This window comes from Podarcis melisellensis, assembly GCF_964234715.1.
Source record: "Podarcis melisellensis genome assembly, chromosome: 10".
In the NCBI taxonomy this organism is placed as follows: Eukaryota; Metazoa; Chordata; class Lepidosauria; order Squamata; family Lacertidae; genus Podarcis; species Podarcis melisellensis.
Genome location: NC_138542.1, coordinates 56,441,818 through 56,466,893, shown reverse-complemented (window position 1 = coordinate 56,466,893; position 25,076 = coordinate 56,441,818). Strand labels below are relative to the sequence as shown.

Genomic DNA, 25,076 nt, shown 5'->3' with positions numbered 1-25,076 from the left:
GAAACAGCCTTGGTTTCCCTGATTGATGACCTCTACTGGGAGAGAGACAGGGAGGATGGAACCCTGTTGGTTCTCCTTGACCTCTCATCAGTTTTTGACACCATGGACCATGCACCAATTACCTTAAAGAGTGCCTTCCCTAGTATGAACCATCTCAGAAGCTATGATCAGCAGCTGAGGCCTTGTAAGTGGTGCCACCACCAGGGTTGGCTTGGTTGGCACTGACCCATGGTAGGGCCTTTTCAGTGGTGGTTCCCTGGTTATGGAATGCCCTCCTAGTGAGGTGTGCCTGTGTCCATCATTATTCACTTTTAGGAGGAATTTGAAAACAATCGGGGGAAAGCAAAGCAATGCGGGCTTTCTGCTATCTTCACTTTTCATGAGTGTGGGTACTGTCTGAGCTCCCTTTCTTATGCTGTGCTTTGCTGTATAGGAGATATGACAAGGCCCAGCCCATGTGGAGGGATCCATGTTGCAACCCATGGCAATCATTGCTGCAAATAAGAGGTAGGGGGAATTTGCCCAGATAGCTTCCACCAGGGAAGGTGCTGCAGCCAGCTGGCCTGTGCGCCAGTTCTAAGTTGTGTAGACCTGTTCTTGATTACCCATCAGCAGAGACGTCTTTCCCATAGGGCTTAGTGGCTTGTTGCGCCAAGGTCCCGACCTCTCAGGGGCGCGTTAGTGAGTGGAGGAGCTGCGCGGCTTTGCCGGCGGCCTCCCCAGCTGCGCCCCGCCAACCATCTTTCCTTCCTACCCTCCTCCGGCCACCCCCCTCTGTGGGCGGCTGCATTGGTGCTGCTGCTGCTTGTGCTGCCTCCACAAACACTTTGTGGCGGTGGCGCGGGCTGTGGCAGACGAGGAGCCACTCCTCGACTCGGAATCCCCTCAGCCACTACCCACCTAGCTGCTGTCGTCTGAGGGAGCAGCTCCCGAGGGGCCTCCTCCGCGTCACTGGTGCCCGCCGCCCCACCACCACCATTCCCCGGGGCACAGGTGGCGGGGTGGCAACCGCCTCCTGCTCCTCGGGCCACTGGGCAGCAGCGAGAGCGCCGGCAGCAGGCTGTTGTTGTCAGGCAGTGGAGGAGGGGGGGTGCCCCGGAACCTCGCAAGCGAGCGCGGGGTTCTGGCAATCTGGCCAGCCGTGCCGCGGCCACCACATCGGCGGCGGCTCCCAGGGCTACGAGGTGGTCCACAAGTTGGACCCCGAGTTCTAAATTCTGGGAAAGGGAGGGGGCGCCGGAGGGATCTTTGCACCATGGCACCAGAAGTGCTTAAGATGGCCCTGCCGATCAGTTGATGTATTTGCCAGCCACAGCAGTATTGTGTGTGTGAAACAGAAGGAGCAAGAGGCTATACTTATGCACAGTCAAAAAGAAATGTATGGTCAACCTGCTCTTTTTGATATGTAGCAGCAACCATTATTGGCATCTCTGGATGTGTTACCATCAAAAAGCTTCATTTTTTCCTCTTCAGGCAAGTTTGTAAAAATAGCGTTTTCCCATCTTCTATCCCTCAAGGTAATGACATTGGGGATTTTGCTAAGCATGCTTCAGCGAGCTATTATGCTGCATTACTATAAGATATACTTGTGGTATAAGAGAACGTTAGGTGAGATGAGTTGCTGCAGGCATAGCAGTGATCCACAGCGGCCTTTCAGAACATTCCCTCTTGCCCAAAGTCTAAATATATGCAACAGAGAGAACTTTTGGCTGCTCAGTCAACTCTAGGCTTGGTGGATACGGAGGCAGATGAATCCAGCAGAAGCACTAAGGCCAAATTCAAGGACTTGCAATTTAATAAATTCATATATTAGAATATTGCAGCATTCCTTGGTAAGGCCACTTGAAAATACAGAAAACAACAGCATGCAACAAAGGCTGCCAAGTAGTATAAACCACTTTTTCTAGCAAATCAATATGGAAGCAATCTTTGTTGTACATCTTTTTATTGACACACTTGAGAAGTTGGTGTTTTGTTTATTCCTATATTTGTTGCTACAGGACACTAATAGATATTTTAACACTACATTAGGAACCTGGTTTTTTTTTGTTTTCCCGTGGTGATCAATCATAGCCTTTTTTGCTTTTGCTTATGAAGTATAAATTGCATGCATTGCAATAACATTAATTAATTGAAAAGTAAGGTTGAATGAGCACACTTCCACACCATCTGGAAACCTCTAACCTAAATAATAAATCCTGGAGTAAGATAGTAAATACATGTAAGCAGTTGGAAGCTCACTTTTAGATAGGCTTTGGTATGTACTTTGCATTATTTTAATTCTAATCTGATTTTAATTGGACTTCTGTATATGCTTGCCCTTTGTTGTTAACTGCCTCAAGCCCTTGCAGTGGGGTAGGCAAGCAATTTAAAATAAATGAAATGATTGCTCTGTTGGAACACGAAGCCTGCCCGGGGTGAACATATCATCAAGGTTAAACCCGGTTTTGTTTATGCTGCAGTGTTGTTTGACATGGCAAAGCACCTGCTAGCCTTGCCCAATATGTGCTAAACGCTGTATGGTCCCATCGTTGGGGATTTGCAAAGCTGAAGCACAAAGAGTGATTGTTACCAAATAAGCTGTAGTCACACAGTTCTACCAATAGCCTTAGGAGGGTTGGTTACCATGGAATCCACCATCTGTTCGCTCCCCACTGGAATGTGATTATCCTTGCTGTGTTGGGAACTGGGGAAAGCAGGGTAGTGTGTGCTGCCTGCAATTATCTGCAATGGAGTGTGTTAATGGAAGGCTTGGATTAGTGTGCCGGAGAACGACGCAAGAAGAGATGTTTAAAAAAAAATCGAAAGCATAAGCGATTTCTCACCAAGAGGAGCGAATTCAGTTCATAAAAGGTAAGCACTAAATGCACGGTGCTATTGTTTCATTGATGCCAATGTGGCTTATGATATTGATATTTATCAATGAGCTCTTATTGTCAGCCATTCTTTCTATAGATGCTGATCAGCAAGAGGGTGTGTTTGTGTGTGTGTGTTTGTTTCTGTATGGCGGAGCTAGAAAATGGGGGAGGGGGCAAGGCTCTATTGTCTTATTTTTCAGTGGCTTTATTTTATGGCTTTATTTTTTTAAAAGGAGAAAGTCTTGACAGACCTCACTTGAATTTGCTTTTAGATACTGTTACCTAATGTACGTTACATTGCGTTTCTGCAATAGCATTCTGAGGAACATGGTAGATAGGCATGCTGCGTTTCATTGAATAATGATATCAACATGATTGCTATTTAAAGGTTTATGTCTTTTAGGTGTCTGCTAATTTCTATGGTACTGTTACGGAACAGAATAGATAATGTGGTTTTGGTGTGAGGTATTTATGCAGTTGATGCAGGAAATAGCAATGACTGGACAGGAGGGAGGCTCATTTCTCTTCAAGCATCATGGACTCGCCCCATTAGACATTATTGTCTAGAGACTTTTTTTGAACAAGTTTTCAGGGGGTGTGTGCATGTAGGAAACAATGCGCTGTGTTTTAGTAAAAGCAAAAGCTGGGGCAACGCGGGAAAGTGTCATTCATTTCCTGATGCTTTTTTAAGAAAAATGGTATGGTTGGTGATGGTTTTTATTATAATTATTTTTGGGTGTGTGGTTTATGTCCAATGCATGGTTAATGTTTTTGTGTACAAATAAGATATATTATTTGACTGAACAAGGGTACAAGCATTATTGTAACAAAAAAAATACTAAGAGCAGCATTGCTTGTGTTAGGGTACCTGAACCCCTCTACCACTTTGGAGCTCATATGCTACAAATATCCATGGACTACAATATTTATTTTATATGTGAAGATGTAACCTTTTAATTAAGCTCTGCCTGTCTTTTAATTCAACCAATACATCTGTCTGTTCGTGTGCTTCACATGTTAGTAGGTCAGTGTCTGGGAGGAACAGGAAAATGGTTCATGAATCACCAGGCTGGGAAGCAGAAATGGGGGAGGTATCAGATGTTTCATCGTTAGATTTTTGTTTCATTTGCTAAAAAAGAGTATCTGCATTTCACAGTGGCAGCAAATCCTAGTCTTGTATGAAAGTGATGTGAGCCTGACTTAGTTTAGAGACTGCCCCCTTGATAGGCCCCCCTTTCAATCTGTGGGTAGTCAAGGGTGGCCTTTTTCATAAAGCTCGCTGAGTAACAGCCACAGAAATCCCTCCCCAGAGAGGTTCAGCGGAGCCCAAGCTCAGGAGCAACACACAACATCTTCTAATGCAGTGAATACGTATGAGCAGGAGTTCTGAGTTTAGTTCTCATGGGATATGTTGATTTTTAAGGTGCATTGCATTATATTTCACATTTTTATATGCAGCATTTTCTGCTGAAATTGGGCCTCCCTCATTGCTGTGACCTCATGATGCGCTTCCTTAAATTTCTGTCTGTTCCCAAATGCAGCAGGAGTTCATTGCCCTTACCTTCAGAACTCTCTGTGGCTTTCCTGATATGACTTGTGATCTTTGTTTCTCCCATCCAAACACCTATCATCGTCTAATGGTCTGTTGCTTTCTCAAAAAACTCTCGCCTTCCTCCCTTGTCCATTCTATGCTTGGAACTGCCTCCAAGAACACCTGTGTGGCACCACTTCTTTCAGATTCTTAGCCCAGCTCACTTTTCCCATGAAACCTTTGCCACCAGCTCCTATATTACCATATAACTTGACCTATAATTCATCTGAAGCACTGAACTGAAACAATCACATACTGCTTTCATGTTACTTTATCACCTCTGCTGTTTCTCCTGTGTTGAGTTTTTGACGGTAACCTCCTTAGGCCTGGGACCTGGCCTGTGGTTTTCTACAGAGCAACTGTGCACGTTGATAGGGCTATGATAACCAATTAATTCAATATGTTAGATGCTATGGGTTTATGTAGTGGTATATGGCTCACAAATACATGTTGACTCAGAAGTAAGTCCCTCAGTTACTCAGAAGTAAGCTGGAGAAGAGTTGTGGCTCAGTGGCAGAGTATCTGCTTTGCACACAGAAGACCCCAGGTTCAGTCCCTGGCATCTCCTGGTAGAGCTGGGCCCTGGGAAAGACTCTCTGGCCTGAAACCCTGAAGATGTTCTGTTCTGTGATAGCGTGTTGATTTCACATGTGATTGGTATCTAGCTAATTTGATTCTCGTATTTGTTTTTATGAAACTCTACCTGTGCTGCCACATCTGCGGGGTTGTACACAAGGCAGCTGTAATTTGCACACTTGTGGTAGTCCCTTTTCTTGGTACCACTGTTACACAAATTGTAGTGATTGTGGTGCAGAACCCTTATGGAGATGCCCGTGCCCATTTAATGTAGGCTTTTCCTAGTTGATAACTTGGGTGCATGATCTGCTTGCTCCAGCTGTTCTCATGCTGAGCGTCCAGCAAGAAACATGAACCTAGGATGAGCAGGAATTAATGCTATGCCATCACTTTAAAAATCCAATTGTTAAAAAGAAAAAAATCCTAGAGATTTAACCTGTATAGCTCAAAAGTCTGTACGCTGCATTCTGAAATGCTGTTGGTCCTAAGTTTTATATTTTTCTAGCTTGATGAACTTTGTTCTAGTGGAACTCATTTTCCAAGTAGTAATGTTTATACTTGTATGATAGGTGGCCCAGCTGGTTGCTGGTCATAGCCTTTACATGTGCCATTCAAGCAACTCACTTTAGGAAATTCATCTTTCCCTCTGGCGATTTGGAACAAGAGTCTTTATTAATGCTGTTCTACAAGGTTACAAAAGACGTCAAAAATGAATCCTGATTTTCTTTCTATAGAAGCAGAAGCACTGTCCTATTTCTTTTGTCATATCAGAAATGTGGCCACACAACATAACATGCTTAATGTGTGTTCTTGCTCACATATGGAAGGAGTAGTTGGTCAAAAGGAAGTCTGACATCGAGTAATTGAGTTTGACTAAATGTATAGAGTCGAAATGAATGGCAAATAAAACTGACCCAATTGTTTCCCAGAAACAGAGAAGGCTTTCTGCTTTTCCCTTTGACACATTATTCTGGAATGCTGTTGGGCATGACTTAGATTCATCTACTGCATTCAGGCTCTTGCCCTGCAGAGTTTAATTTTTTTGTTACATTTTCAAGGTTTTAATTTAAAACATATTGCTAAAAGCTTGTGGGATTTTGTTTTCAAAGGAGCCTCTCTGACTCAAGGTTAAAGCTATTAGTCAGTTTGAAAAGGCATGACTTGAAGAAAGAAAGAAAGAAAGAAAGAAAGAAAGAAAGAGAGAGAGAGAGAGAGAGAGAGAGAGAGAGAGAGAGAGAGAGAGAGAGAGAGAGAGAGAGAGAAAGAAAGAAAGAAAGAAAGAAAGAAAGAAAGAAAGAAAGAAAGAAAGAAAGAAAGAAAGAAAGAAAGAAAGAAAGAAAGAAAGAAGAAAGATATGGGCCCTGCTTACAAACCATGCCTTCAACTTCTGAGCAGTGAGGGAGTGAGAACAGCATTCCATGTTGGAGGGGAAATGAGCTGACATGGTTTTTGCCATTTCTGGGCAATCTAAAAAATCATTGAGATATAATATGATTTGTACTTTTGCAAGCTAAGGTAAAATTCCGATGTTTCTCCCCTTTTCTTCAATTCCTCACAAATTGGGAATTGTGGTGACTTAGCACTAGTAGAAAGTGCTTACATTCAAGTTGGGGCAATGTGTTTTGCCTGCCCAAAACTTGTTCTTGTTTATGTGCTTTCCACCTACTGCAGTGCCACCATTAGATGCATCCTACTTTCTTTTAGAAGTGTGAAAATGGTAAGATGATATTTTGCACAATCAGTGGCTAAACCAGGAAAAAACCCAATAAAATTGCCTGCAAAATGGTGAAGGAATCAGTTTTTCAGGGAGGTGTAATATCCTATTTCTGGGTGTAGTTTTAAGGTGCCTCTCAAGCAGATGGACCAATGGTTTGACTCTGTATAAGGCAGCCTCCAATGTTCTGTAAAAGACTGCTTGTCTACTGCAGATCTTCCTCTGTAATGCACAATTGAGGTAGGGAGTACAGTATTCACACACTTGACCTAGAACATGATCCACAATATTCAAGAAATCCATGCCACATGCAAAAAAGTTCCTTGGCACACAAGCTAAGGTGGAAAAAGTTCCTAAAGGCAGAAAGCTAGTGCTCCGCAGTTCTGTGTACAGTCATACCTTGGATCCCAAACGCCTTGCAAGTTGAACGTTTTGGCACCCGAATGCCACAAACCCGGTAGTGAGTGTTCCGGTTTGCAAACTTTCTTTGGAATCTGACGCTGCTTCCATGGCTTCCGATTGCAGGAGCTTCCTGCAGCCAATCAGAAGCCGCACCTTGATTTCTCAATGTTTTCAGAAAGGTGAACGGACCTCTGGAATGGATTCCGTTCAACTTCTGAGGTACCACTGTACCTTGATATTTTATAGACTTGAGTTTTCCTTGTTAGCTTAAGTTTTCTAGAGCTGCTTTGTTCCTGGGCAAATCAGTTCACACCCAGCTTTAGAAATAAGCACTGTATATTTCTGTTTGTGGGGAAATTCAACTAATCCAGCAAAGTGATATTTTAGTTGCTTCTGATTTCTTCACAGCTAGTTGTTTCAGTTATATTCTGCTGTTAGCCAGGATTTTGCTTTTTTGATCAACATAATCACAGGGACGCAGGTGGCACTGTGGGTAAAACCACAACGCCTAGGACTTGCCGATCGTATGGTCGGCGGTTCGAATCCCCGCGGCGGGGTGCGCTCCCGTTGTTCGGTCCCAGCGCCTGCCAACCTAGCAGTTCGAAAGCACCTCCAGGTGCAAGTAGATAAATAGGGACCGCTTACCAGCGGGAAGGTAAACGGTGTTCCGTGCGCTGCACTGGCTTGCCAGATGCAGCTTGTCATGCTGGCCACGTGACCCGGAAGTGTCTTCAGACAGCGCTGGCTCCCGGCCTATAGAGTGAGATGAGCGCACAACCCTAGAGTCTGGCAAGACTGGCCCATACGGGCAGGGGTATCTTTACCTTTACCTAATCACACATGACAGGATGAAGCTGCTGTTCGCTTTGTGTTCCTTTAAAAAATAAATATGGTCAGATTGTAAAAACTGAATTTCTTTCTTCTTCCTTTTGTCTTTGGCAATAAAATGTAACTATGCAACTAAGAATGAATTTGGCTTGGACCAGCCCCAGGTTTACGTGGACCCCGAATCAAAGCACAACAATCCTGAACTGGATGTGTCCACATTCCCTTCCTGGTTTCAGTAGACCATTCAGCTATATTCCCTCAAAAAGCCTTTGCTTCCGCACAATCAAAGCACAAACAATCAAAGCAAGTTGTGCAGCATTCAGGGAAATAGGAGTAAGCAGGAAAGTGATATTTCTCATCCTCCCTGTAATGACAGTGGGTGAGGAAGTCTGATATGGATGCAGGCTTCTTATCCCCCTCTGAATGACTACCTCAATTAAGATGGGTATATATGGGGGGGGGAAATCCTTCCATTGGTCATTATTAAAGCCACAGTTTAATAGCCTGGATTAAATAAATAATCATTGGTCATATTTTTCTACCAATTAATACCTGCATTTTCAGTTTAGGCTTAGATTTTTAAAAGGATCCTCCCCCATGTTGGAAGCTGCTAATCTTGTCTGCCTGGATGCAGCTGGCTGTTACTAACAAAAAAATCAATGTTCTGTCCTCTAGAGTGCATCAAGTGACCTCTTCTGCTTGTTTCCTGTGCTGTGTCTTTAGTTTTTGTGTGTGCAATAAGAGTCTGTTTCATATTTCACAAAACAGGCCATGCTTCCACATGGTGCTAACAGCAAATATAATGTAATGACCTAGCTGGAAGGGCTGTGTGAGCCTCGTTTGCCATGCTAAGACAGGAATGTATTGTATCTGAAGGATGCTTTATAGCATGCCTCATATATTATGCCTCATATATTACGGAGATCCACCCCCCCGAAGGAAATTCTGCAGCACTTTTAGGAAGTGTTTCATTACTGAATTCTATAGCCTTTTCTTCCTATTGAATCTAAACATATATTGCATATTATCCAGCCCATGGATTTTCAGTGTTTCCAGGGAGTTGGGCAAAAAAAATATGCACTCTCAACATTGGTTTAACTTTTGGGATGGGTGAAATCAAAGCTTTGAGTCGGGTAGGCTAAATATGAGGTGGCTTGGTTAACATCTGGTCAGCATCCCAGTGGCATTCCCTTTGAAAGTTGGGACAGGGGAACAGTGCTACATCATGACATAGAATTCTTAGGATGTGGAATCTCTGTATACCAACATCCCACACAACGATGGTTTACAAGCTATAAGGAACACCATTTCAGATAAAACCACAGCGGACTTTGCCACCAAACTCTGCCAATTTGTCCTTACCCACAACAACTTCAAATTCGGTGATGACCTGTTCCTTCACATCAGTGGCACAGCAATGGGCACCCGCATGGCCCCACAGTATGCCAACATCTTCATGGCAGATTTAGAACATTTCCTAAACTCCTACCCACTCAAACCTCTCTTGTACCTGCGATACATTGACAATATTTTTATCATCTGGACACATGGTCAACAGACCCTGGGCACCTTCCACCAGAAATTCAATGATTTTCACCCCACAATCAACCTAACAATGAATCAATCTATGCAAGAAATACATTTTTTGGACACTACTATAAAAATACAGGATGGGTGCATAGACACCACCTTATACCGTAAATCAACTGACCGACAAACATATCTACATGCCTCTAGCTACCATCCCAAACATACCAAACAGTCCATTGTATACAGCCAGGCACTACGTTACAGCCGCATCTGTTCCAATTCTACAGACAGAGACTCTCACCTAAGAGATCTACAGCAAACCTTTTTAGAACTAAAATACCCAGCAGATGAAGTTAGACAACAGATCAACAGACCAGACTGATACCCAGAGAGAACTTGCTGCAAGACAGACCCAGAAAAGAAAATAACAGAACACCTCTAGTCATCACATACAGCTCCCAAGTTAAAACAGAACAATGCATCATCAGAGATCTACAACCTCTCCTGGACAATGACAGTTCTCTTTCTCAAGCTCTGGGAGGAAGACCTTTCATTTCCTACAGACAGCCACCCAATCTTAAACAACTCCTAACCCACAATAATACTACAACCAGACCTAACACGGACACTGGCACCAGAGCCTGCAATAAACCCAGATGCCAACTTTGCTGCCACATACACCCGGACAACACCATTACTGGCCCCAACAACATCACACATACCATCTTGGGACTATTTGATTGCTCATCGTCTAACATTGTGTATGCCATCAAATGCCAACAGTGTCCTTCAGCTCTCTATACTGGACAAACAGGCCAGACCTTACGCCAAAGAATAAACGGACATAAATCTGACATCAGGAATCACAAGACAGAGAAACCAGTAGGAGAACACTTCAATCTCCCAGGACATTCTATACAAGATCTCAAAGTAGCTGTTTTACTACAAAGGAATTTCAGAAATAGACTGGAAAGAGAAGCTGCTGAATTGCAACTTATTACCAAACTTAAAACCATGGAGAGACCTGGTCTGAACAAAGACATTGGATTCTTATCTCATTATACATGACAAAGCCATTTTTCACCTTCTCACCCCTTGCTTTTTCCTGTAAGACCTATTGCAGTCGTTAAGAGTCGTCTACAGGCTCATCACAGCTATCTGCCAATCACCCATTCCCACCACCCTTCTGAGTAATACCCCTCCCCACCTTCTCACTATATAGAAGGGTCTGGTAACTTCTGTTTCAATGTATCTGAAGAAGTGTGTATGCACACGAAAGCTCATACCAAGAACTAACTTAGTTGGTCTTTAAGGTGCTACTGGAAGGAATTTTTTTTGTTTTGACTATGGCAGACCAACACGGCTACCTATCTGTAACTAGGACTATCCTTATTAGCCATCTATCCCTCACTTCACAGCACATGCAGAAACCACCTTCTTGATCATTGGACCTACTATTGGTCTTGTCTGCTCAATCCGTCAGAGCCTGCCTTCTCATGAAGGGGAAGTCTCTGTCTCACTGAGGGTTTAAGACTTATCGGCTACCCTCACCTGGTTTTGCCAGCTAGTCGAAGCCATTTTGCAGGATGTGGCTGCTGTCGCATGCTGACCGTTTTTAGGAGCTACAGGTGAGACCTGAGTGGGGACCAAAGCCTTCACCAACCTAGCAGATACCACATTGGTGAAGATTGTACTACATCATGGTATAGCCATGGTTTCCTATGGGGCATTCTGTCCCAAATGAACACAGGTAGGCTGCTGAGGGCAGCTAACCTACCACCTGAAGCAGTGACAATTTTTTCCCATTGGTAAAATGCCTTGGCCACCTCCTCCTTAAAATGTTAAGGCTACCTGCATCAGCAAACTCTTCTGTTTCCCTTCCCACTTTATGGGGGACAGAAAGGTCCCACAAATCGATACGTGTGTGTCTGGAATATTCAACATGGCTTGACTTTAAACCTGTAGCCTTTTATGTGAAAGCTATTATCTGCATATTGATCTGTTTTTCATGTCACTTGTCCAGATGATTTAATTCTATAATATGTGAGAACATGTTCACAACAGTCAGATGCCAGTTGTTGTTTTTTTGTTGCTGGGGAAATGCAAAGCTGCATCAGAATCTAACATTTCATTTGAACACATCAGCCCAGGGCATGATGAAGGTGACCTCTCCCTACTTGTTGTCTCCAACAACTGGAAATGATATTTTTACCTCTATCCATTTCAAGTTATATTTTATTTATTATAGCTAAGAAGTGGTTAGTGCAACAAAATATTGCAATATGGACACCTCTTGTTCAGTGTTCCAGCCCAACCGTGTTATCTTTTAGGATATTGCATTCCTTCCACTTAGCATGCTCAATGCTCACTAGGCTATGTTGGAGTTTCTCCTCGCCCTTAGGATTTTTAACTTATGGAATCATTTTGTCTACGTACAGATATACACTAGGAGAACTCATAGGAGAACTGAGTTCACATTCACTGTTACAAACTATAGGATAGCCCATTACCAATACATTCTGAATTTGTCTAGTAATCATATTTTGTATCAATTGCATACATTACTTACATGTAGTGTGAAGCAATATTTACTTCTGTTAGACCTGAACCTAATCACAGTGTTTCTCTTTCTCTTGTTCATAATACAAACCCAGCCTCCATCAAAATTGGCTGAAAAACAGGAAAGGAATCAACAGACAGTTTTCACAGTGGAGGGAAGTAAATAGTGGGGTCCCTCAAGCTATCTGCATGTGGACCATTGCCGTACAAGTTGTTCAGAAATTTACTAGTATCAGGGGCAAGGTAACCCAGGTTGCAGATGACCTGAAAATAGTGTGCTGTCCCATACAGATTGTGAAGAGTTCCAAAATTATATTGCCAGAGTGCATGATTAGGCAATTGGGTGGCCGATGGGGTTTATGGATGAGGCTGTTTGTCCACTTGCCATTTGAAAAGCAGCCAGACTCAAATGGTTTAGAAATGCAAAAGCTCTTTAATGACAGTCAAGGAAAGATGGGGTACAAGTGGTATTGTCTTGGGGTTGCCCTGAGAGGGAGTAATGTCCACTGAGAGGGATGATGTCCACTGGTGGGATGTTTCATTTTAGTATCTAGTGTTCTTGCTCAGCTGTTCTCCTTTAACAGAATTGGGGAGAACAAATGGAAGAAATAGCAAGTTATGGCTTTACCTTATCTTATGACTTCAAATGCAAGCTCTTTCAGCTTTACTTGTCTTTTAGGAGGGACCTAGGAGTGCTGAGACCTCCTAGCAATAATGGTATGAGAGGCGCCACTAATTTTTCTGGTGGTGGGCCTGATCTGGCCTGTAGGCTGTTGGTTCACCATTTAGAAGCGCTAAGGCTGGGGGCGGGGCTTAGCTCTGGCCCTGCAGATGTCATTGGATGCCAACTCCCATCAGCCCCAGCCAGCATGACCAGTCGCTGCAAATTATGTGAGTTGTATTCCAGAAACACCTGGTGTGCCACAGGATAACGACCTGTTTTTCGTATATGAACTTTGATGGCCATTGAGTCACCATGAATTGCCTTTGAATTGTTTCACTGTCAGATTATTTTCTGTTTAATCTTGAAGACAACACCCTATGCTTTTATCCAAAGGTTTTTTGCTTTGCCTCTGTCACAACCCTTGATCATATATTTTGATGGTGACCCTGAGGGGCATCGATAACTTGTAAGCTGCTTTGGGATCCTTGTTTGGCTGAAGAGTAGGACAGAAATGTTTTAAATAAATAACAAATTTTGAGATGGATGGGAATTCAAGGAACTCTTTTGAGATAGACTTTTTATGCGAGGGGCATTTCATACAGTACAGAGACTTTTCTTGGCAAGCTGCCAATACGTTCCATGACAGGCTGGTGTTCCTCTTTCAGGCGCATTGTGGCGGGAAGTTGGTATCTAGTTTGGACAGAGGCTTCTTTATCTTGGAAACTACTACAACATACATACAACATAAAAGTTTGAAAATTGTGGTCGCAATGAGGCCTTCCCTGTCCCTAGTGGGAGCCAGAAGATTTATCCAGGCTATCTGATAATAGAAGCCACTATTCCTACATGGCCCTTGCGAGCAATGCTTTGCTGCTACTTACAGAAAGCCCTTTTTGTTTTGATCCGGAATAGAGCCATTGCATATCTCGTAAGTCTGTTTTCCCTACAGACTGACCGCTTGTATGAAATAAGCATTGCTTTGCCCTCATTTGGTCTGAAAATGCTGGCGCCTTGCCATAAAACCATCCGTCTGCCTATGTACAGATGCTTTTGTAAATGGAAGATGCTTTCTGCTGTACAGGCGACGGCCATTTTGTACGGTGTTTTTGTACCCGGTCCCCGAGTACGTAGGCTGAGCGCATATAAGCACACCCCACCCTGTTCCATCCCTGTTTTGCCTTCTTCCAGGTCTAAAAGGTCCCACACATCAATTGGACGTGCCTAAGATGGTTGCCGCCTGTATGCTACAACTGTTTGCCAGTTAGGTTCTCTGTATTTCTTGACATCTCTTCTCTTCTGGACAAGTGTTCATATTTTTTGAGATTGGGTAGGGAGTCTCTACTCCCTGTCCCCCACCTTACCCAGAGATAAAGGAAAAACTTATCCCCATTTATCTATACAGTGAGGAACTGGAAGAAAAGTCCCAAGCACCTCTGACTTAAACTTGCCTAAACTTGCTAGCGTTTGGTGGTTCAATAAATTCTATTCATCACAAGCTTTATCTAACCACTTCTGCTGAGAAGGAACTTCATTACACACTGTTTATTGACTAGTATAGCGTTTGCTGCCAATAACTAATAGTGAAAACATCAGAAACCATTATTCAGTTCTATGTGTGTATGTTTTCGTTTCCGAGGGGAGTTCTAAAGAAGAATTGCAAGACATTCCAGGGGCCACCTGGGCTCTGAGGGATTGAATCTGGAACCTGCTGCATGCAATGTTCTTCTGCTTCTTTCAGGGGCGCCGACTTATAAAAAATATTGGGGGGGCCCATACCGGGGTCCTGCCCCGGGAAGTTTTCTAAATTTTAGATGAAAATTAGTGAGTTTTAAAGTTTTTTAAAAGTATTTTAGAGTCATATGATCAACATTAGAACCCCGAAAACTCGACTCTCTATAACTCCACACTCCGGGAAACTCGACAAGCCTGAAACACTTTTTGGCTTTGAAAAAAGAAACAAAACATAAACACGCACGGTATTTTCGTAAAAAGCTAATTTAATTTACAGTAACAATTATGCTTATAGACTATTACAGAGCAGTGAATTTATAGCTCTGAAAAGACTGAAATGATATTTAAATAAATCCTAAACTATCATTAAAAGAATAAAACATAAAATATTGCTGTCGCACAGTAATAGCACTTTGATTAATAAGTGAAATAGCTAATTTAAGCTTATTTTGAATAAGGCTGAGGGTTCATTAAATAAAAATAATATCTCAAAGTTAATGCTTTAATACAGTTAATAAAGTTAATACAGTATGCCTAATACTGTATGTACTGTAATACTGTATGTAAATAACGGGCTTTAATTGGGTCTTACACCCTAAAAATATTTAAGTATTTGAAAATAACTAATACAGTACTATAGTAATATAGAAATACAGTACTAAACTAGTACTAATATTTTGAAACTGAAAATTTAACATTCTGTATGTATTTAATTCTCTATTTTATAAAGATTTTAAATATCTGACAGTGAGTTTGGAGTAGCCCAATGCAAAAATCCTGAGGATCCATGTGGATCCATGCTTTGTAACCACGTTTTTGCACCACTGTGACCCTAGGCAACAGTGGGTGCGTGATTTTTTTGGTGCAAGATGTAGCCATGGACATGCTATGTGATCTGATGGTGAATTTGGGGTGACCCAATGCAAAAATCCTGAGGATCCATGTGGATCCGTGCTTTGTAACCACGTTTTTGCACCATTGTGGCCCCAGGCCACAGTGGGTGCGTGATTTTTTTGGTGCAGGCTGTAGCCATGGACATGCTATGTGATCTGATGGTGAATTTGGGGTGCCCCAATGCAAAAATCCTGAGGATCCATGTGGATCCGTGCTTTGTAACCACGTGTTTGCACCATTGTGGCCCCAGGCCACAGTGGGTGCGTGATTTTTTTGGTGCAGGCTGTAGCCATGGACATGCTATGTTATCTGATGGTGAATTTGGGGTGACCCAGTGCAAAGATCCTGTGGATCCATGCTTTGTAACCATGTTTTTGCACCATTGCAGCCCCAGGCAACAGTGGGTGCGTGTGTTTTTTGGTACAGACTGTAGCCATGGACATGTAATGTGATCTGATGGTGAATTTGGGGTGACCCAATGCAAAAATCCTGAGGAGCCATGTGGATCCGTGCTTTGTCACCACGTTTTAAATGGGGAGGGAAGGAAAAACACAGAAGGGACAAGAAGCACAAGAGGGGTGTGCGGAGAAGCAGCTGGCTAAGAATGCAGGGGAGGAGTTTAACGAGGTGGGGGGGAGGAAAGGAAGGCAAAAGTCCCCCCCCCCCAAGCCAGCCCTCTCTCTCTCTCTCTCTCTCTCTCTCTCTCCCACCTGCATGTTTTCTGCGAGGAGGTGGTGGGCTGGAGCCTGCACGCAGTGTGACTAGGAAAGAATTAGGAGTCGATGCTTTCCTTAACCCTCTGCTTGCCAGGAGGGCAGGGGATTCCCTGCTCTTTGTTGAGTTTGAGCAAACGCAGCAACAGAAGCGGGTGGGCAGTAAGACCCTGAGGCAGAACGGTCAGGGAGCCGGACCGCCCGATCTTATTTTTCCCTGATTTTTGCCACTGCGCTCCGGCTCCAGGGACCACACTCAATAATTTTCTTAAATTATTGGGGGGGCGGAGCCCCCCCAAACGAATTTTTGAGGGGGCTCGGGCCCCCTCAGGCCCCATGGAGTCGGCGCCTATGGCTTCTTTTAATTAAAACTGGTGTTGCATCAGAGAAACCAACAGAAATGTTAATGTGGAGAGCAATTTAAATGGAACACATAACCTTTAAAATGGAGAACTATTAAGCTCTTTGTTTCAGATTGTTTAAAAGATCTGTAGGATACCTTCCTCTTAAAAATAGGAGCTAGTGACACACACACACACACACACACACACACACACACACAACACCCTTTAGATTGAGGCCTCAGTGATTCAGTATTATTTTATCAATTAAAATGGGATGCGGGTGGTGCTGTGGTGTAAACCACTGAACCTTGGGCTTGCTGATCGGAAGGTCGGCGGTTCGAATCCCCACGACGGGGTGAGCTCCCATTGTTTGGCCCCAGCTCCTGCCAACCTAGCAGTTTGAAAGCACGTCAAATTGCAAATAGATAAATAGGTCTATTTATCTGGCGGGAAGGTAAATGGCGTTTCTGTGTGCTGCTCTGGATTGGACTTAACTGTCAGGGGTCCTTTACCTTTAGGTAAAGGGACTACTGACCATTAGGTCCAGTCGTGGCCGACTCTGGTGTTGCGGCACTCATCTCGCTTTATTGGCTGAGGTAGCTGGTGTACAGCTTCCAGGTCATTTGGCCAGCATGATTGAGAAGGCGATTGGGCTGCATCCGGCCCCTTGCCCTTAGGTTGCCTACCCCTGCTGTAATCATTGAAAATTCCTCATAATAATGGGAGGATGATGCTTTGCTGTTGTAAATGGGAGTTTGGCTTTAGATTCTACCACATTGAGCAGCCTTGGAAGCAGTTTGTAAACAAGGGCTCTGCGGTGGCGGTGGGGACACATGGGAAGAACTGAATCTGCATCCCGCATACTCCATACTGTCTTCTCTACAAAGAAGCAAATACTTTGATTCTTGAGCTTTTAAAATTCTGTTAATAAAAAGGAGTGTAGGAGTAATCACTGCACCAACAATGAGCTTTCTTATCTTAATGGGCACAACAAAAATTATTGTAGTTTGATCTCTGATCACCACATTGACATCTTTGCAACAGGAATGTGTGAATTTACTATTACCATTTCAAAGTGGGGGGATTGAGTTTTGCCTGCTAGGCGCTTGAACAGCTTTATTTCATTGACCTTGGTTAGTCTAAGCACTGCTAAGTACAAAATCAGTTGTAGACTTTTTGGATTAGATTAATGAGATGGTCAGCACTGTATCTCCCTTAATCTCTCATGTATCCCCTTATCTTTTTAATCATCCACGGATAAAGCAGTTGATCTCTTAACTTTCCTTTTAGAAAACTGAGGTTTCTAGGAATGATAGACCAAGCTTTTAATTGAGAGTGAAATTGTTTTCACATAAGCCTGTGCCATCTTTTATACTGAAGACTTTTATTTTCCCTAACTATGGCATGAGTTTGTAATAGCATACAGTACCTGAAATGTGTTTCATATGGTATGGCTGTGCCCCTTAATTTCACCTTGTTGCTTCAACCTAAAAATGCCAATATGTAGACTTTATTTTTATTTGAAAAAGTTGGTCTTTGATTTCAAAATTACCCAGCCCAAAATTACCCAAAATTATGCCCAACCCACTTCCAGTGATGACAAGTTTCAGGGATGTGTTTGCTTACCTGGGTTTAGTTTCCTTTGGAAGGACGTCTCTGGTAGCTTATAGTATTTTACAATATTTATTTGTAAATATAAAGTTTGAGTGCAAGGAAAAGGCATAGCTTAAACCAGGGGTCAACAACCTAAGGCCCATGGGCCAGAAGCGGCCCGTGGAGGTTGTTTGACCGGCCCACGAGCCACCCCTTAACCGAGCTGCCCGCTTGGTACATAATCATAGAGATATAAATCCGTGTGTTAGGTCATTATCATAAGGTCAGCAAAGTCCTTCAGAAATCAGACCTGTTCTTGAGTTCTTGTGCAAGTTTGTAAACAAATTTTGATGACGTTTTCTGATGTCCTTTAGAGGAGGAATTGTGAATGGCAGAATTTTAAATACCCATCATCATCCTTGGCATCATTCAATTTTGTTTATAACACTCTTTCATTTTCTTCTAGTTGTGAGGGTGGGGGATTGGGAGGGGCCTCACAAGTGGAGTAGCCTCTCTTCATCTAAATCCGGCCCTGGCAGTGGGATCTAGTGAGCAAATGTGCAAGAGCACCACCACATTGCCCAGCAGTCTCCCTGCCTGAGCTGGTCTTGGAGGCAGTTTTGAGGGCTCCCAGACAGTTGATTTGAGGGGAATTCAACATTCAGAACTTTATGGCTGCCATGATGGACTATGGTGATGTGCCTGGAAGTGAATGTGTCCCTCAGATTGAAAAAGGTACCCCACCTTTAGCTTAGCATTGCATTGCATCCCAAACCAGTCTTGTGGTTTGTTACATCCGAACCAAGGTCTGTGGTTTGTCTTGCTTCAAACAAACTATGACCTATAGCCAAGATTTGTTCTGGAGAATGCAAACAGTAGGCTTGCACAGCAGAAATGGTGCTACATTCATACTCCTAAATTAGGCCTCTTGGAAAGAGGGTGGACTCCCTCCCTCTTTTTAAAAAAGTGAAACCACTTAAAGTGGAGCCTATATGGCTGCTTATCAGGGACCTGAGTTGCTATAACATGAGACTCTTAATCTCAGCGTCATGGGTTTGAGCCCCACCTTGGGCAAAAAAAATCCTTCATTGCAGGGGGTTGGACTAGATGACCCCTGTGACCTCTTCCGACTCTACAATTCTATGATTCCATGAGATCTCCTCCAACTCAGTTTCTATTATTTCTAGCAAGAAGTAGACAGCTATGAATATCCTTGTTAAATCAAATAGCACAGGGCAATAATTTGGGCTTTGCAGTATCACACTTGCTAGGTGTTGTTTTGGCAAAACTACAACTAGAAAAATTTCGTTTTCATTTTTAAAAAAATGAAACTTGCTGAGCCTAGTGATGTTCCAAGACCAAAATTATTTGTGGGCCAGTGGTTTGGCTGTTTTGTGAGTAGTTTTATCTTTGCTAATGTGTGTCTAAACGCTACTCTGTTTTTATCTAAATGTAGTGTGCAAGAGGGTTTTCCTTTCTGTTCACCACAATTTATACATCAGTGGATTTCTTAATAATTAGTATATAACCACAACTCTTAGTTTCCTTTTGATTTGGTTTTTTTAAAAAAAAGTTCCCCCCAGTTCACCTCCAATAAGCAGCTGAAATGTTTGCTCATTCAGGGAAGTTGCAGAAGGCAAAATAACCACAAGTTTAGGAGGCAAAAAAGAAACTGCTGGCCAGCTTGTGGAAAGAGCTGTTATTGCATTTAAACTGTGACAGAGTTCAGAGTTTTTAAGCAGCTGAGGCACTAGATGAAAACAGCCTTTGTAGTTTTACAGAGTGCTTTTCTCCGGCAGTTTGAAAGTTACATAAGTTGAATTTCCCTGTTAACTCTTTTAGCTGGAATGAAACCTTGTGCTCCCCACCCCCACCCCCCACTTCTTGCTCGTTTGCATGTTTGCCGATACACACTCTGCACAAAAACAGCTGTGCCTCAAGGGACAGTGGGTCTGGTCATGACTCTCGCCCGCTGAAGTGTAAACTTCCAGTGTGTAATGATTTCAGAACTCCTCCTAGATGTGGTCAGCAAAGCTCGCAGCTAAGGAGTATATGAACCTATCATATGATCCTTGCTCATTGCGAAACCGAGTCTCTGCACGCTTGACGGCACTAGATTGACGTGTGTGTATCTGCATACATGACTGCCATGTCATCTGATCCAGGTAAAGGGTTTCATTCTGGTTTTGTCGCTGCTGCTGTTATTTTCGTGTGTTTACCAAAGTTGCCCTAATCCATATTCTTCCTTCCTGTGCCCATGCACTTCTGATAGTTTTAAGCATGCCCAGATTCAGGAAAAACGTAGCTGTATGTTTGAAAATCTAAACTTTCACAAATGTTGCTTGTGTGTAATACTTGTGGAATGCCTTTTCTCTCTCTCGCCCCCGCCCTTTCTTAGTTTCAGTTGGTATTATTAGTTAGGAAAACACAATGTCCAGTTAGTATAGCATGCACAAAAACTGTGTTTTGGCACTCTTCTGTTCTTTTAACGTGCTTGGAAGTTTTCGTGAGCAACTAAATGGATTGTTAAGTGATTTCTATTTCCGGTTGGGAATTCTCTGTTTACGGTCAAATCATTCCAAGTTCCTGTTTCTATAAATCATTAGTGATAGTACTGAGAGATCCTTTACCTCTCTCATTTGTAAAATAGCTGTCCTTCCTGGAATGTTAAGAAACAGCTTTCCCTTTAATATGTATAGTTTGATGCAGCAACAGTTATCTATGAATTTTGTGGTGCTAGTGTGAATTAAAATGCATGTTTGGTTTGTTACAACTCCCCCAGAAATGCTGATTTCCTTTGAGCACTTAATATTATATCTTCACTTGTGCACATTTATGCTTTTTAGGGGCAGATGGGTGTTGTAGGGATTAAAAGTCTGGACAATTTTAGGGGCTCTTGGTTCACTGTTTACCTTTTTTACGCAGTGTATAAATAGTGGTGTCAAAATTATTTTGGCATTGTGGAAATGAAGGGTCTGCAGAAATCAGTGCAAGAAGACACTTAAATATAATGTTGCTAAAAGTAATGATGTCATCAAGGTCTGGAAATAATAGATTGGTTGCCCGGATATATTTGGAGAAGATCTTCCTTGCCCTAAAATTCTTCTGGTGCTTACAATTAAACATAAAACTTTTTTTAAGAAAACGTTATATCACATTATTATTCATGCAAGAGTCTACATTCATCAAATTTGACACTGAAAACCAACTACCATTGTTGGCCATTTTCTGAAGTTACTTTAATCCCTTATTTATTTATTTATCTATTTATTTATTAAATTATTTGCATTTTCAAAAACAGGAACAGAGAGCATATTTAACCTCCCCCCCCCCGTCCCACTTACAACTTCCTTGCCAATACAGCATGTATACATATACCATATGACTTTCCTTCCACGCTTTTCCTGGTTCCTTTTGCTTTTCTACTGCTCCCTTATTCTTGACGAAATCGTCATGGCTGAAATTTACTAAAACCTTTAAAGTGGGGAGGCAATTTGCAGAACATAAAATTTGACTTCTGAGTCATGAATTGAATGGTCATTGAAAAAATGTCTCAGGAACATCATTGACATGCTAGCCAAGGCTTGTAGATGCACCTAGCATTTCCAGTCTTCTTGCAGAAATAGCAGAAGATAGGGTTTTTCTTTCTGCCCTCACAATCTGTGAAATCCCTGCTGTTGTGACTACTTCAAGTCTAGCTCACTGCTCTGGGGGATCAATATTCAGAACCAGTTCAGTAAGACTCCCATCCCCATTTGGTAATTCCTTGCTGGTCTGCTCTGGTTTCCAAAATGTGAGGGGAAGGGGCGGGGGGAGAAGGAGCTTCTCACACTTACCTTGGGGAAGCCCTTGCCTCACAATCCTCAGGTTGTTTGTAATGCATCCTGGAAAGGAATCACCACGTCCAAAGAATTTTTAAAAGGGAGAAAGTGCTGAAAGAATAAAAACAAAGTATCTTCAGAACCAGCACATGGGCCTCCAGATAGCAATTAGATAGGTGGAGACTTGGTTTTTTAAGCCTAAAATTTGGAGAAACTTCACATCTAAAGGCAATGTACAATCTATTTTCGAAGGCCAAAAGTAATTTGTTGTCATTGTGTTTTCGTTTATAATTATCTGCTGGGATAACTTTAATCAGAGCAAGGAGTTGGGTCCCTTCTAACTCCACTGTTAAAAGAACGTGCACTGTCTAAATAACTTGGGGATACCTGATCATGCATAGATTACAGAAAGTCTTTGGTGTGCATTGTACTTGCCCAACTTTCCTAAAACAAATGGTTACATTTGGGAGTCTTTGTGGTCACTGTTGTTTCCTAACTTCTTCAGCCATGTTGTGTTTTATTTATCTCAGTTGCAGACAAAAATAATCCAATTATTTTGATGCAACTAATACATAGCTAAGTTCAACTGCTCAGAGCACTGACCTGTAAGATTAGCTCAAGCTTTTCATTCAGTTAATGAATATAAATGAATGTTTTTAACATCAAATTTATATCGGAGAGCTTTCTGAGTTACTATAATACTGAGGCCTGTAGTGGTGGATTTAGTAGATATAAAGAAAAGTTGCAGGTGAACGACTTCATAGAGCAGGACTCTCTTGGCTTGAACTTTGCCCGTGAAGAGCAGCTGGAGGAGGAGGAGAGGGCAGAGGGTGAAGAAAGAGCTGAGAGATGGAGGGCCCCCATCTTCCCATTCTTTGGACCCCCTGGGAAACTCAACAAACCTGCTGTACCTGGAACTGTGGACAGCCTGAGGAAGTACTGTCTACTTTGGGCCTGCCCATAAAAAGCAAGTCTAGAGTGAGACTTTTGTGGGTGACAGGGAAGGTATAACTGTGCATTTTTGTAATATTCTGTTTAAGTTGTCTGTTGTTTCTTCAGTTTTCTGCACACTGCTTAAAGATATTTTAAATATATTAAGCAGTGTAGAAATCCATCCATCCATCTATCTATCTCAATCAAGGGAACTGGGAAACCCAGCCAGATGGACAGGGTATAAATAATAAAAAATATTATTATTTTCAAGGCAGAAACAGGAAGTGCAGGAGTGTTGATGAGACATCTGGGTAGATTCTCCATGTGAACACACAAGAAGGACTGGCTGTTCATTTTCCTTCTGTATTGTATAAGCTAGTGGCTGTTAAGTTTGGCAAGTGTGCTGTGAAATAAGCAATACTGCATAAAGAGATTGTCACATAAGTACAGTGAAATTGCTGCTCTGTTATTAAAGCATTCCTGGACCTTGCTCTTTAACCAAACCAGAAAATGAATTCGCTATTCAGCTTTAGGGCTAACATTCATGTTTAAAATTAACTACCATGATTCTTCTGTAGAAAAACACCAACCAAAAATAGTTATGTGACTGAGATTGAGTTCCAGGGACTCCTCCTTCAGAAGAAATAGGAGCCATAGGATGGGGATCATAGTTCAGGGTTGTTAAATTCCATTGAATTATTACATAAATTTCCAGTACTGCATACTAAAGATCATGCATCAAAGATTGTGCACAAGTCTATATTTTTAAAAAAGTTTTTCAAGAATGAAGAAAGCAAATGCTCTTTATTGTGAGGAAATAGAGTAAAGCCACTAGGTCAGTATTTTTAGAAACAGGATGCCACAGAAAGCTCACACACACACACACACACACACACACACACACACACACACACACTAGAAGTTTAAAGACTGACCCTTTTAATAGTAACATTTTTATCATCTCAAACCATCTCACTTTTCCAAATCAGTTAAAGGTTACAGTAATTATATTTTTTCTGCAAATAGAAGTCAAACTTTATAACAAAACCATTTATTTATTTATTTAGCACTTTAATAACAGTTGACTTCTGAGTGTCTTTGCTATCCATTCAAAGTCCTGTCCCATGCCTTTCCTATTGATCTCCTTCACAGTTCTCACTTTTATCAATTATTTTGCAAAGATGAGATGGAAACTCTGTAGGTGAGCAGTTCCTAGATCAGGGGGTTGGGAAGTTCACAGATTTTGAATAAGATTGCACTTCCTTCTGAATAAACAAGTACATGGTAGTTAAGGGGCACTGGAGGCCCAGATAATTTCTGTGGCAAGATTGGTATGCAAATTTGGAAGGAAACAACACTTTCTAAAGTAAGTGCAGTTTGTTTCACATTTTGTAACAATTCTCTCCCCCCCCCCCTTTAGAATATTCTGGGAAAACTTTTTCTTATTACTTAGTTCTAGGTACAGGTAGGTAAATCAAATTTTATTAAACGGTCACAGACCAGATTAACTCGTACAGCTAGTCAGCGAAGCATAACACTGGAAAAAACAAAGGACAATTTCAATACAGATTAGGCCATAACAACAATTTAAAATTAGACAGCATAAATAAAATTAAGTATTTGCCTTCGCCTGCATATTAACATTGGAAAGCTCTTGTTTCCTACGCCTAATAGCAGCTACACAGAATTTGGCAACATTGATCGTAATTTCAGGAACCTTATCTTCTACCAAGGCTCTCATACGTTGGAGTAGGTAGCTGTGTTGGTCTGCCATAGTTGAAACAAAAAAACCCCAAAACAATTCCTTCCAGTAGCACCTCAGAGACCAAATAAGTTTGTTATTGGTATGAGCTTTCGTGCACTGGAAGGAATTTTTTGTTGTTGTTATTACTTAGTGTTTGGGATAAAAATTATACATCAGGAAACTAGTTCCTGCTGATTTGCATTCAGAGTTGCTCAGTATTAAACTTTCACTTCCCACTGGAAATCCTTCAACTTTCTTTGCACTCCCTTGACCTGCCCCACATTCCCTCCTGAACAATTTCACAAACTTTATTTGAGGTGGCCTCAGTAAAGCAAAATGCACAAAAGAAATCTCTTTCTGTCATATTGTACCTTGTAACGAGAGCACTTTGAAGTTTGAAGTGGTCCTCTGCAGATGAGTGATTTATAAGCCTATACAGTACAGGAAGATCCATATATGCAATTAACCTGTTAAATTGCAAAATGTGTTTGAACCACTGAAGGGAAGGGTTTATGGTTTACTGTTTTAGTTTGGGAAGTGGCACTTGGAGTAATGTCCATCCTTATACTGCAAAATTGGCA

At 42.1% G+C, this 25,076-nt stretch overlaps 1 protein-coding gene across 5 annotated transcripts in view; it reads left to right on the top strand.

Annotated features, from left to right (window-relative positions):
* The window catches only part of FGD4 (FYVE, RhoGEF and PH domain containing 4), a 73,598-nt gene that overhangs the window by 4,817 nt on the left and 43,705 nt on the right, over positions 1 to 25,076 (top strand). For 2 of the 5 annotated variants that reach the window (XM_081926915.1, XM_081926914.1), the window contains exon 1: positions 19,961 to 20,162. The exons of 1 other annotated variant lie outside the window; for it this stretch is intronic. In XM_081926915.1, the coding sequence (XP_081783041.1) occupies positions 20,138 to 20,162 (25 nt within the window). In that variant the 5' untranslated portion in view covers positions 19,961 to 20,137. Of the gene's footprint in view, positions 1 to 2,648; positions 2,854 to 19,960; positions 20,163 to 25,076 lie in introns of those variants that run through there. 2 more of the 5 variants (XM_081926918.1, XM_081926917.1) reach the window with 2 other exon arrangements.